Here is a 13311-nt window from a genome sequence, read left to right as displayed (position 1 = left end):
TCCGGATTTACCCGGACATGTTCTCTTTTTGAGGACATGTCCGGGCAACTGGGCGTGTTTTGCCAATCTGCCCATTTGTCCGGATTTCTGGACAAACGGGCAGGCTGGTGGGCGGGCGGGCCATCCTATGCTAGCCTCCCAGCCCTCCTCTCCCTTTACGTACTACTCTACTGCCCTGGTGGTCTAGTGACCTCTTCTGCCTTCGGGGCAGGAAAGAGCCCCCTTTTTCCTGCCCGGAGCGCTGCACTGCATCCTGTTGCTGATCTCGGCACTGATTCAAAATGGCTGCCGAGAGTTGAAGCGACCTTGTGAGACTTCAACTCTTGGTAGCCATTTTGAATCAGCGCCGAGATCAGCAACAGGATGCAGGACAGCGCTCCGGGCAGCAAAGAGGGGGCTCTTTCCTGCCCCGAAGAGGTCACTAGACCACCAGGGCAGTAGAGTAAGGTAAGGGAAGGGGGGTGACGGGGAGGGGACTGGAGGGGAGGGGAGTGACAGGGTGTGTGACGGGGGGGGGGCAATATGTGACAGGGGGCGGTGTGAGGGTGTGAAAGGGGGTGGGGCAAGGGTGTGAAAGGGGGTGGGCAGGGCATGTGTCCTCTTTTTTGGGGGACCAAATATGGTAACCCTAGGCCCACCCAGCTGCTGCATGCCTTTCGTGCAGCTGATGGTGATCACCAATCCCCACCAGTAGAAGACTCAGCAGCCAGATGATCCCCTTCAAAAATGTGATCATCAGTCGAGTGCTCTAAGCCACCAACATTGGCCTTGTGGCGTGCTCACCTCTCACACATGCTTAGCTTATGCATAAGAACTGAGCGTGAGGAGGCTGCAAGTGCCTGCTGCTGAAGGCCACTGTTTTCTGAAGGAGGTTGGCAGGTGACTAACCAGCTTATAATCGAACGAGAAAAACGCCCAAGTTCCGACCTAAATCGGGAGATGGGCGTTTTTCTCACAAAAACAAATAAAGCGGTATAATGGAAAGCCGAACTTTGGACGCTTTCAACTGCACTCCGTCGCGGATGCGGACAAAGTTGACGGGGGCGTGTCGGAGGCGTGGTGAAGGCGGAACTGGGGCGTGGTTATCACCCGAACAGAGATGGGCGCCTTTCGCCGATAATGGATGCGTTTGTAGGTAGAATTTAGGGCACTTTTCCTGGACCCTGTTTTTTTCACGAATAAGGCCCCACAAAGTGCCCTAAATGACCAGATGACCCCCAGAGGGAGTCGGGGATGACCTCCCCTGACTCCCCCAGTGGTCACTAACCCCCTCCCACCACAAAAAAAATGATGTTTCACAACTTTTTACTTTCACCCTCAAATGTCATACCCTCCTCCCAAGCAGCAGTATGCAGGTCCCTGGAGCAGTTGTTAGGGGGTGCAGTGGATGTCAGGCAGGTGGACCCAGGCCCATCCCCCCCCTACCTGTTACAATTGTGCTGCTTAATGCTACTAGTCGTCCAACCCCCCCAAACCCACTGTACCCACATGTAGGTGCCCCCCTTCACCTCTTAGGGCTATAGTAATGGTGTAGACTTGTGGGCAGTGGGTTTTGAGGGGGATTTGGGGGGCTCAACACCCAAGGGAAGGGTGCTATGCACCTGGGAGCTCTTTTACCTTTTTTTTTTTTTTTTGTAAAAGTGCCCCCTAGGGTGCCCGGTTGGTGTCCTGGCATGTGAGGGGGACCAGTGCACTATGAATCCTGGCCCCTCCCACGAACAAATGCCTTGCATTTATTCGTTTTTGAGCTGGGCGATTTCATTTTCCATTATCGGTGAAAAGCAAAAACGCCCAGCTCACACCTTGGCGAATAAAACATGGGCGTCTATTGTTTTTTGAACATACGGTTCACTCCGCCCCTTCACAGACCCGTTCTCGGAGATAAACGCCCATGGAGATAGGCGTTTCTGTTCCATTATGCCCCTCTAAGTCTTCAGCTGGCAGGCCTTGGGGATCCTCACCAGCTAAGTTTAGGGGCCCTTTTACCAAGGCGCGTAGGCGCCTACGTGTGTACAAGGCGTGTCAAATTAGAAGTACCGCTCGGCTACCACGTGCCCCAGGTGGTAATTCTAATTTTGATGCACATCCAAAATGCGCTGCAGGAAAGAATTTCTATTTTCTACCTCGTGGCGCTAACCAGGCGGTAATTGGCAGTGTACGCACACTGACAGTTACCGCCCGGTTAACACATGAGACCTTACTGTTAAGTCAATGGGTGGCGAAAGGTCTCAGGTCCAAAATGGATGCACGCTGATTTTAATTTTGTCGCACATCCGTTTTCGGCCCCTCCAAAAAAGGCCTTTTTTTGCAGGTGCGCTGAAAAGTGGTCCTACGTGCGACAGCAACACAGGCCGTTTTTTTGGCATGCCTTAGTAAAAGGCCCCCCTAATTTTTAATGTTTGGGGGTGGGGTAGAGAAAAAGGTGAGGAAAAGAAATGCCTGCCCATCCAACCTACCCATTGGCCCACCCAAAAATTGCCTTCTGTCTATGCCACTGGTGCACTGCAATCAGTTCTGAAAGGCAACCAAAACTAAAGTCACTGAACGCAATGTGTACTTTAAGTAAGAGCATGTAGACTTCAGTTCTTCAAAATGGCGACGCTTTAAAGAATTGAAGTCCTCATGCTGCTCAAGTTGTTGTCAGGGTTCCTGAGGAAGGACTGGGATTCTGAAACTACTTCAGGCACATGCAGCTCCTTGTGACTCTGGGCAAGTCACTTAACCCTCCATTGCCCCATGTAAGCCGCATTGAGCCTGCCATGAGTGGGAAAGCGCAGGGTACAAATGTAACAAAAATAAAATAGATACTATTGGAGATTCTACATGGAATGTTGCTACTGTTGGAGATTCTACATGGAATGTTGCTATTCCACTAGCAACATTCCATGTAGAAGGCTGCGTAGGCTTCTGTTTCTGTGAGTCTGACGTCCTGCACGTATGTGCAGGACGTCAGACTCACAGAAGCAGAAGCCTGCGCGGCCACATTGGTGATCTGCAAGGGCCGACATTCCATGTAGAATCTCAAATAGGAGCAACAGTGGAGGAGTGGCCTAGTGGTTAGGGTGGTGGACTCTGGTCCTGGGGAACTGAGTTCAATTCCCACTTCAGGCACAGGCAGCTCCTTGTGACTCTGGGCAAGTCACTTAACCCTCCATTGCCCCAGGTACAAATAAGTACCTGTATACAATATGTAAGCCGCATTGAGCCTGCCATGAGTGGGAAAGCGTGGGGTACAAATGTAACAACAACAAAAAAAACAACAGCAAAAAAACACATCTGCTGCCTGCACTGGTCTCTGCAGGCTTCCCTCTACCGTGTCCTTACTCAAAGCCCATCTCTTCTCCCTTGTTTTTGGCACCTAACCACCTTCCCCACTCATGATACCTACACTGACTACATAGTTTGTAACCTTTAGATTGTAAGCTCTTTTGAGCAGGGACGGTCCTTCCCCATGTTTAAACTTGTACAGCGCTGCGTAACCCTGGCAGCGCTATAGAAATGCTAAGTAGTAGTAGTAGTAGTAGTAGTCCCACTCTTGCTAACATCACTTCCCGTTTCCTCTGGCAGGACGTGGCAGAGGGAAGTCTGCAAAGACCAGCGCAGGCAGCGGATGTGTGCTGCCGCTGCCGCCCGTGAACGTGGTGAGGTGCACCGGAGAAGGGGAGTTGCCAGGTCGCAGGCAGGGGCAAATACCGGATCCGGGGGCAGAGGAGAGGGAGAGAGATGCAGGATAAAGGGGGGGGGGGTGGTATGAAAGGCCCACCCAAAATAACTGTGGGTCCACCCAAAATAACCACTGGCTAAGCCCCTGCAACAGGCTGTTGAAACTCTAAGCCGAATGAGTTAGGGTTGTTCTTCTGCTCACTGGATGTGGGCGGGAGGCTATCCTGAGAGCTCCATTTTTGAGTTTTATAAAAGTTAAGGAAAATCTATTTTGTAGTTGTTATTGAAGTTTCCTTGGTGGGTTTTTAAATATCCTTGAGCACAACATAAGCATTGCCCTCTCACAACCTGTAGACCGGAAAATGTGGTGAAGGCGGTTAGCTTAGCAGAGTTTAAAAAGGGGTTGGACGGTTTCCTAAAGGACAAGTCCATAAACCGCTACTAAACGGACTTGGAAAAATCCAAAATCCCAGGAATAACATGTATAGAATGTTTGTACGTTTGGGAAGCTTGCCAGGTGCCCTTGGCCTGGATTGGCCGCTGTCGTGGACAAGATGCTGGGCTCGATGGACCCTTGGTCTTTTCCCAGTGTGGCATTACTTATGTACTTATGTACCTTCCCTAGCCCTACCTTAGAAGCCCTGGTGATCAAGTGGCCTCTTCAGGACAGGAACATTCCCCAGTTGCTCCAGTCCATGTCAGCTCTGCAGTCAAAACGGCTATTTCAACTTCCTGAGGCACCCTTGCAAGATTGTTGTGGGAGGTCGCGGCAGCCATTTTGAGATTGGAACCGGCATGGGCAGGAGCAATCCCCAATCATTCCTGCCCACACCAATTCCTATCTCAAAATGGCAGCCGTGGCAAAATTTAAAAAAAAAATAATTAATTTAAAAAGAAATGGCTGCCGTGACTTTATTTATTTATTGCATTTGTATCCCACATTTTCCCACCTTTTTGCAGGCTCAATGTGGCTTACAATATATCATGAATAGTGGAAGTGAGAAGAGAATAGACATTTGGTATTACAGAAGGATTTTGGGTTACATGATAATGAAAAAGAAAAACATGATACAACAAGTAGATACTATAAGACAATTCTGAATATGTGTGGAGGAGTTGTGTATATTCACATTGGATTATCTTTGTGGTATGCCTTGTTAAAGAGATAGGTCTTCAGTAGTTTCCTGTGGCAGTCTCATGAGCAGGGGCGTATCTGGAATCCGGCGGTAGGGAGGGCCAGAGCCAGAGAGGGGGGGCACATTTTTGCCTCCCTCCCCCCTCCCCCCTGCCGCCGCCTCTGCCTCTCTCCACCCCCTCCCCGCCGTCAACCCTCCCCCGCTGCTTACTTTTGCTGGCGGGGGGCCCCAACCCCCGCCAGCCGAGGTCCGACCCGCAATCTCCATATTTCGTCTTCCGAAGTTCCTCCGTGGCCATGTGCTTCAAGGAAGTAATGCTGCAGTGCTGATTGGTTGAATCCAGTTCGGCGTCTGACGTCGCAGCACGTCAGACGCCGAACTGGATTCAACCAATCAGCACTGCAGCGTTACTTCCTTGAAGCACATGGTCACGGAGGAAGACGAAATATGGAGATTGCGGGTCGGACCTCGGCTGGCGGGGGTTGGGGCCCCCTGCCAGCAAAAGTAAGCAGCGGGGGAGGGTTGACGGCGGGGAGGGGGGCCAGGGCGAAATCTGCGGGGGCCCAGGCCCCTGTGGCCCCACACAGATACGCCCCTGCTCATGAGGCTGGCATAAAAAGTCGCAGCAGCCATTTTGACTGCAAAACTGGTATATGTAGGAGTACCTGGGAATTGCTGCTGGCCTGAAGAGGCCAGTAGAGCACCAGGGCATCTAAGGTAGACCTGGGAAGTTGGTGAGTGGGTCTTCGGGCGGTGGGAGGGCAGAGCTTGTGGTTGGGGGAGGGTCAGATAGTGATGGCACTTGTGGTCACAGGGGGAAGTTTCAATTTTAGCTGAAAATGCCAGGCCAAAACCAAAGCATTGCTAATTCCAGATTTCTGGCCAGTTTCATTGCCGAAGCCCAGTTGCTCCAGTCCATTGTCCAGTGGGACAGCACTTCACAGAACCAGGACACTGTATCAGTGATTTCACAGTGAGAATACTGAAAGGTAACTTTAAAACCATACAAAAACGTAAGACCTTTGAAGTCAGAATGATTGAATATTTTAACACCCAACAGAAAGGACTTAACAAGGATCTGGGGTTCCTAGCCCATTATAAGCCATAAAGCTGTATGTCTCTGTTGATCACCCCACCCCACACCTATCCACACCCATCCTGTTAGAATATCAATGATATGCTTTGATGTCCCCATGCATACCTCCGACCCACCCCCATCCTCCCACCCTGTCAGACTGGCATAGTAATGCTTGAATGTTTTCACTTATATACACTGTCAGCTAGCACATTTGCTTATTTCCGATCTGAGGAAGAAGGGCAACCTTCGAAAGCTAATCAAGAAATGTATTAAGTTATGTCCAATAAAAAAGGTATCATCTTATTTTCTTTTCCATGTTTTATTTTGTTTGATTTCTATAGATTCTACATGAAATGTTGCTATTCCACTAGCAACATTCCATGTAGAAGTCGGCCCTTGTAGATCACCAATGTGGCCGCGCAGGCTTCTGCTTCTGTGAGTCTGACGTCCTGCACGTACGTACGTGCAGGACGTCAGACTCACAGAAACAGAAGCCTGCGCAGCCTTCTACATAGAATGTTGCTAGTGGAATAGCAACATTCCATGTAGAATCTCCAATGGTATCTATTTTACTGTCATAGTAATGCTTGAATGTTTTCACTTATATACACTGTCAGCTAGCACATTTGCTTATTTCCGATCTGACGAAGAAGGGCAACCTTCGAAAGCTAATCAAGAAATGTATTAAGTTATGTCCAATAAAAAAGGTATCATCTTATTTTCTTTTCCATGTTTTATTTTGTTTGATTTCTATTGATTGCCGAAGCTGAAACTGAAACATGGTCGGCCTTTAATTCATACGGGGGTGCTACTATTTCAGGGGCACAACGGCATCAAATCAACTGAAAGGCCATTAGAGACCATATATCAGTGGCGTAGCCACAGATGGGCCTGGGTGGGCCAGGGCCCACCCATTTAGGGTTCAGGCCCATCCAACAGTAGCACACGTTTATTGGTAGCTGGTGGGGATCCCAAGCTCGGCCAGCTGAAGACTTCCCCGATGGTAATGAAAACACCACTTTCTACAATACCAGCATCTGCGCATTCTCAGTTTTCAGCGCATGCCTGCTGCAGACTGCCAAGGTAGAAAGAAGCATTTTCCCGCCAGCTGAGATATTTTTTTGGTGGTGGTTGGGGGGGGGGAGGAAGAACACTTGGTGCCCACCCACTTCTTATCTAGGCCCACCTAAAATCTGTTGTCTGGCTACGCCCCTGCCATATAACCACAAATAAATGATTACCTCTTTACTTACACTATTATAGTTGCATCCGTTTTATATCACTTTGTTAACATGATTTACTATGTAAGCCGCATTGAACCTGCTAATGAGTGGGGAAGTGCGGGGTATAAATGTTACAAATAAATAAATGTCGGCAATTATGCATGTAATTGCCATTATAGAATACTAGCGTAAATCCACAGTTACGCACCAACACTTAGGCAGTTGTACATGTAACTGACATGATTCTAGAATCTTGGAGCCTGATATTCAGCATGAGTTAACCAGCCCAGCCGCCAACCGGTTAGCTCACATCTCAGTGGATAACAGGTCATTTTCAGAGGCATTTATCCAGTTATCACTGCTGAAAATGCCTGTTCAGTGTCGAAAATAAAGCCGATGATGGTGGGGGCCAGGGGCTTAGCCAGACTTCGGCGGGAGGGGGTCCAGAGCCCGAGGTGAGGGGGCACATTTTAGCCCCCCTGGCGCCGCCGCCCACCCCCACCATTTTTAACTCCCCCGCCGCCACCACCAACTTTGACCCCCCCCCCCCCCGGTGCCAACCCTTTTGACCCCCTCTTCCTGCCACCACCAACACTCCCCCGCTGTCGGGTACCTTTACTGGTGGGGGTCCCCAACCCCCGCCAGCCAAAGTCCTCTTCTTTGGCCCGGCCGCGTTGATGATCTGTAAGGGCAGGCTTCTGTTTCTGTCACAGAAACAGAAGTCTGCCCTTGCAGATCAGCAACGTGGCCGCGTCAGACTCACAGAAGCCTGCCCTTGCAGATCAGCCACACAGGCTTCTGTTTCTGTGAGTCTAATGTCCTGCACGTACGTGCAGGATGTCAGACTCACAGAAACAGAAGCCTGCCCTTGCAGATCAGCAACATGGGCGCGTCAGACTCACAGAAGCCTGCCCTTGCAGATCAGCAACACGGGCGCGTCAGACTCACAGAAGCCTGCCCTTGCAGATCAGCAACGCGGCCACGCAGGCTTCTGTTTCTGTGAGTCTCACGTACTGCACATACACGCAGGATGTCAGACTCACAGAAACAGAAGCCTGCCCTTGCAGATCAGCAACGCGGCCGCGCCAGAGAAAAGGACTTCGGCTGGCGGGGGTTGGGGAGGGTTGGTGGCGGGAGGGGAAGTCGAAGGGTTTGGCAGTGGGGAGGGCAGGGCCAAATCTAAGGGGGCCCATGCCCCCATGTAGCTACCCCCCTGGTGGGGGCATTGCATGGGCATGACTGGTTAAGTCCCGATTTTCGGGCCTTAACCGTCCAGGCTTAGTGGCCAAATAAGGCCGCATAAAAAGCAGGGCTATTTTTGCCTGCTATGTCATGGCCGGTTAAGTCTCAATGTTGACTTAACCGGTCATGCGCTGGCTGGCATTGAAAAACTCGGATATTCAATGCTGGACACCGGAAACAGCCCGGCATTGAATATCCGAGCTGAACACTGGCAGCAGGCAGTCAAAGCGTTGCCCGCTGCTGTATGAATGTTGGAGGTTAGTGCATAAATGTTTGACGTGCCCCTGACCCGCGATACGCATTTCCCCTTCCACTTATAAGCTATTGATTTTGAGGGCTAAGTTCACAGAATACTGACTAAAAGCCCTGGCCTGTTTACTAAGGTGCACTAGCATTTTTAGTGCGCACTAAAATTAGCACATGCTAAACGCTAGAGACACCCATCTATTCCTATGGGCGTCTCTAGCGTTAGCGCACGCTAATTTTTTTTTAGCATAGCTTAGTAAACAGGGCCCCTAGTGTACTAATGCGTTCAACCACAAATTAGTGCCTGTTAGCGTCAATTAACTCCAATAATCACCAAGTAGTTGTTAGTGCCAATTAAGTTATGCACGTAACTGCCAGTAGTCTACAACCTACGTCACAATTTGTACACACTAAGCGCAGAAATGTGTGCACGAGATGATAGAATTAGGGAGTACACCTATAAATATGAAACAGTTAAAAGCACAAGAGTATGGTTGTCTTAGGGGTCCTTTACCTAAGCTGCGGTAAAAGAGGGCCTGCGCTAGCATCGGTGTGTGTTTTTGACGTACGCTGAGGTCTCCTTTTACCGCAGCGGGTAAAAGGCTCTTTTTTTTCTCAGAAAGAAAAGGAGCGTGCAGTAAGTGAACCACTTGCCGCGCAGCCACTTCGCAGGGGAGCACGATTATCGCTGGATAAGCACCCGTGCTACAAAAATAGAAAATATTCCGGAATGGCGAGCAGCAAGCCTGTTGCCACATGCCAAACCTTTAGTGAAAAGGGCCCCCGAATTTGTGTGGCTCTCAGGATAGGTTTTACTTTGCTTTCAGGCATTGCTATTCTGGGCAAAGTACCTAATTTGCTTAATGGTTAAACTGGCTCTGACTGGTATAACATAAAATAGTAAATGACGGCAGATAAAGACCTGAACGGTCCATCCAGTCTGCCCAACAAGATAAACTCATTTTACATGGTATGCGATACTTTACTACTACTACTACTTAACATTTCTAGAGCGCTACTAGGGTTACGCAGCGCTGTACAAATTAACAAATTAACAAATCAGGATGGTCCCTGCTCAGGAGAGCTTACAATCTAAAGGACGAAATGTCAAGTTGGGGTAGTTACGGATTCCTGGGAAGAGGTGTAGTGATTAGGTGCCGAAGGCGACATTGAAGAGGTGGGTTTTGAGCAATGATTTGAAGATGGGTAGGGAGGGGGCCTGACGTATGGGCTCGGGGAGTTTGTTCCAAGCATGGGGTGAGGCGAGGCAAAAGGGGCGAAGCCTAGAGTTGGCGGTGGTGGAGAAGGGTACTGAAAGGAGGGATTTGTCTTGAGAGCGGAGGTTACGGGTAGGGACATAAGGGGAGATGAGGGTGGAGAGGTAAGGAGGGGCTGCAGATCGAGCGCATTTGTAGGTGAGTAGGAGAAGCTTGAACTGTATGCGGTATCTGATTGGAAGCCAGTGAAGTGACTTGAGGAGAGGGGTGATATGAGTATATCGGTTAAGGCGGAAGATAAGACGTGCGGCAGAGTTCTGGATGGACTGAAGGGGGGATAGATGGCTAAGTGGGAGGCCGGTGAAGAGTAGGTTGCAGTAGTCAAGGCGAGACTTTATATGTATACCTGAGTTTAGATGTGCTGCCACCACGGCCGGTAACACTCTGGGGTGGGGGTGGACCCTTCTCCCTATCCTGGAGGACACTCCTACAACTTTGAAGGGGTGCCTACTACATCCCATAGCAATCTGGCGGGACTCCCTGGACATGGACGGCACTGATACCGATGGTGTTAAAGCTGGCCTGTGTAACATGATATCTTAATGACTGAAAATGATACTATTCCACCAACACAAAATAACTGGGTGAGGTGGGGGGGGGGGGGGGGGGGGGGGGAGGGGAACACAGATATTTTTCAGATGCGTTCTCCTTTGGATTTCCAGTCCCCAGCAATAGAAACTGGCAGCTATAGTTTTAGCCAATTGGCAGGAAAAGTATATGCAGACACTGGCATATAGCAACACAGATCTTCTCATGCTCTAGTCTTATCTACAGTCATATCACCATTGCTGTCATTTCCTGACCATTTTTATCAGCTACTCTTCACCCCACCCAGGGCTTCTTGTACCATAATAAATCAAGCAAAGTTTATAAAAAAAAAATAAAAACCCCAAACAGCATAAAAAAATACAAAAAGAAACCCCCCAAAACCTACACAGTTTATTTAAACACAGTGGCAGGGTGTCATTCGTAGAAACATCTATGTTACCATTTGCCGAAACATAGAAATCTCTCACTCGGTATATCTACTGTACCCAGTACGTTTTGTCTAGCAAAAAAGGTGCCGGTACTCAACCTTCAGGGGTAGAGTGATCATTGAGGGACTCACCCCACAATAGCCAGGACCCCTGCAACCAGTCATAGAATCTACGACAAGGTAGAATTTGTATGTAGAACCTGAGCTCTTTCATTAAAATGCGAGAACCATGGGTTGAGTTTAGCACACAGTGGAAAAGGTGCCGCCAGTACTCAGTACCCCCTCAAAAAAAGCCCTGACTGTATCTGTGCCACTGTGCATACTGTATATCTGCTACAAACAAGGGAGTGAAAGTCAGCCATGGTCTAGTATTTAACAATTTTTGCACTGACAGCTTCTGTTGAATTTCAATAAAGCAAATTCTAGGCCCTTCACAGGAAGTCTGAACCTGATCCATCCACTTAAAAAAAAAAAACATTGTCAGGATTCCGCACAGAGGGGGCCCCTTTTACTAGGCTGCAGAAAGCACTAACACATGCTTACCACAGTAAAAAAAAGCGCTTACCGTGGAGCGCGCTCAGGCGTCCTGTGGCAGTTTTTGCATGTGCAGGAACTACCCACATGGTAAAAATTTTTTTACTGTTGGGGGGGGGGGGGGGGGTGAAGAGTAGGCATGTTCTGCCCTAATTGGTTAGCACAGCTACATTGCCGCACATGGTTAGTGCGTGAGCCCTTACCGCCTATAAAATAGGGGTCATTACATGCTCACACGCTAAAGGCCACACACTAGTGGAAAACAGTGCATGGCCGTTAATGCTGGAAATAGAAAAAACTGGCCATTTTACCCACGCGGTAAAAAATGGCCTTAGTGCACACAAGAATGACGCACATAAGCACGCGCTAAGGCCACTTTTTACCGCATCTTAGTAAAAGGGCCCCGGAGAGACAGACCTGTCGCTTAAACACGTTTCAGACGTGTTGAAAACGGCTAACATTAATCTTGGCAACATGCTAAACGACGGCAGGAAAGGACTGTCAAACCCATCCAGTTTGCTGATTCTTGAGGCACTACAGCACAGCCTACCCTATCCCAGGCTCCTATCCAAGCAGTCTCTGCATTTATCCCTGTTTTTTTGGGGGAATTATGTTACCCTTATTTTCTCCACCGCCTCCCCTGAATCTAGCACCCTCTCTGTAAAGAAATGTTCCCTTAGATCCCTCCACCCTCGGTTTCGTTTCCGCCTCAGATCATAACCCATCGTTCTAAAACCTCCTTTCTGCGCTTCCTTCATGCGTGTAAACACGTTTCAAGCATTCCGTGCTGCATTTCGTTGCTAACAGTTTATATTCTGCTTAGTTGATCATCTGAGCTAAAATTCACGTGGTATTTCTTTTTCTTGCGTGTAATCCATACAAAGAAGATTTTTTTCAAATGTTTAGCTCATCCTAATTTCTCTACATGAGCTTTCCCATGCACGGTGGGGGCATTCATATTGTGGATTTTTGTTTTCTGAAATCAGTATTAAAAAGGCATAACCTACCAACCCAACAAATGCCTGATCTCTGCAACACAATAACACTAGAATTCAAAATGCACAAAACACAACTCTCCCACTGTTCAACGGCCTTATGTGGCTGTCTCACATGAACTTTACCTCATCTGAACATCACTCTGTATTTGTAAACACCGGAGACTGCAAACGCACCTCCGGTACGATGTAAGCCACATTGAGCCTGCAAATAGGTGGGAAAATGTGGGATACAAATGCAATAAATAAATATATGGCTTCTTAATGGAGATTAGCTGTAACCTTGACTGCTCTGAGCACAGCACACCAGACACTGTCCGCCACGTACACCACGGGAAAACAAAGCTGCTCTTATTAAAAATGTAAGTCCGATCCAGCTTTCACTCACCTGACAAGAGCAACAAGGCACAAGACACTGCCGTTTTGTGCATCCTCCTCAGACCAGGCTGCATTTTTGTAACTCTGGAGGAAAAAGTTCCCTGAAACGAAGCAGAAGACGCGCTATTTCCTCCAACGTGCAATGAGCTTCTGAGGGCTACCCCACCTTTTCTGCAGTCTTATCATCAAAGCTCTCACTTCCTGGCCATTTCATCAGCTAGTCTACTCTTCACCCCACCCAAGGCTTCTTGTATATAGGAAATCTAGCAAAGTTAAACAACAAAACAATGCTCGGTTTATTTAGCCAGAGTGGCAGGATGTCATTCGCAGAAACAGTCTAGCTCACTGATCAAGCTGGTAGAAAACTGACGAGAATATGGTTTCTTTTTTTTTTTTTTCAAGACCGTTGGAGCTCTTTTACTAAGCTGCAGTAAGCACTAACACATGCTAAAATCCGCTACCATGGGCCACGTTCATGCATCCCAGGGTAGTTTGTGGCAAGGCCTGAAGTGGAGGAGTAGCCTAGTGGTTAGTGTAGTGGTCTTTGATCCTGGGAAACTGAG

At 48.7% G+C, this 13311-nt stretch overlaps 1 protein-coding gene across 1 annotated transcript in view; it reads right to left on the bottom strand.

Annotated features, from left to right (window-relative positions):
• The window catches only part of LOC115462700, a 68405-nt gene extending 55426 nt beyond the window's left edge, over positions 1-12979 (bottom strand). The window contains exon 1 of the mRNA XM_030192704.1: positions 12759-12979. Within this exon, the coding sequence (XP_030048564.1) occupies positions 12759-12822 (64 nt within the window). The 5' untranslated portion in view covers positions 12823-12979. The remainder of the gene's footprint in view (positions 1-12758) is intronic.
• Between the last annotated feature and the right edge of the window lie 332 nt (positions 12980-13311).

Source organism: Microcaecilia unicolor, chromosome 2 (assembly GCF_901765095.1).
Source record: "Microcaecilia unicolor chromosome 2, aMicUni1.1, whole genome shotgun sequence".
Taxonomy (NCBI): Eukaryota; Metazoa; Chordata; class Amphibia; order Gymnophiona; family Siphonopidae; genus Microcaecilia; species Microcaecilia unicolor.
This window is presented reverse-complemented; position numbering and strand designations above follow the sequence as displayed.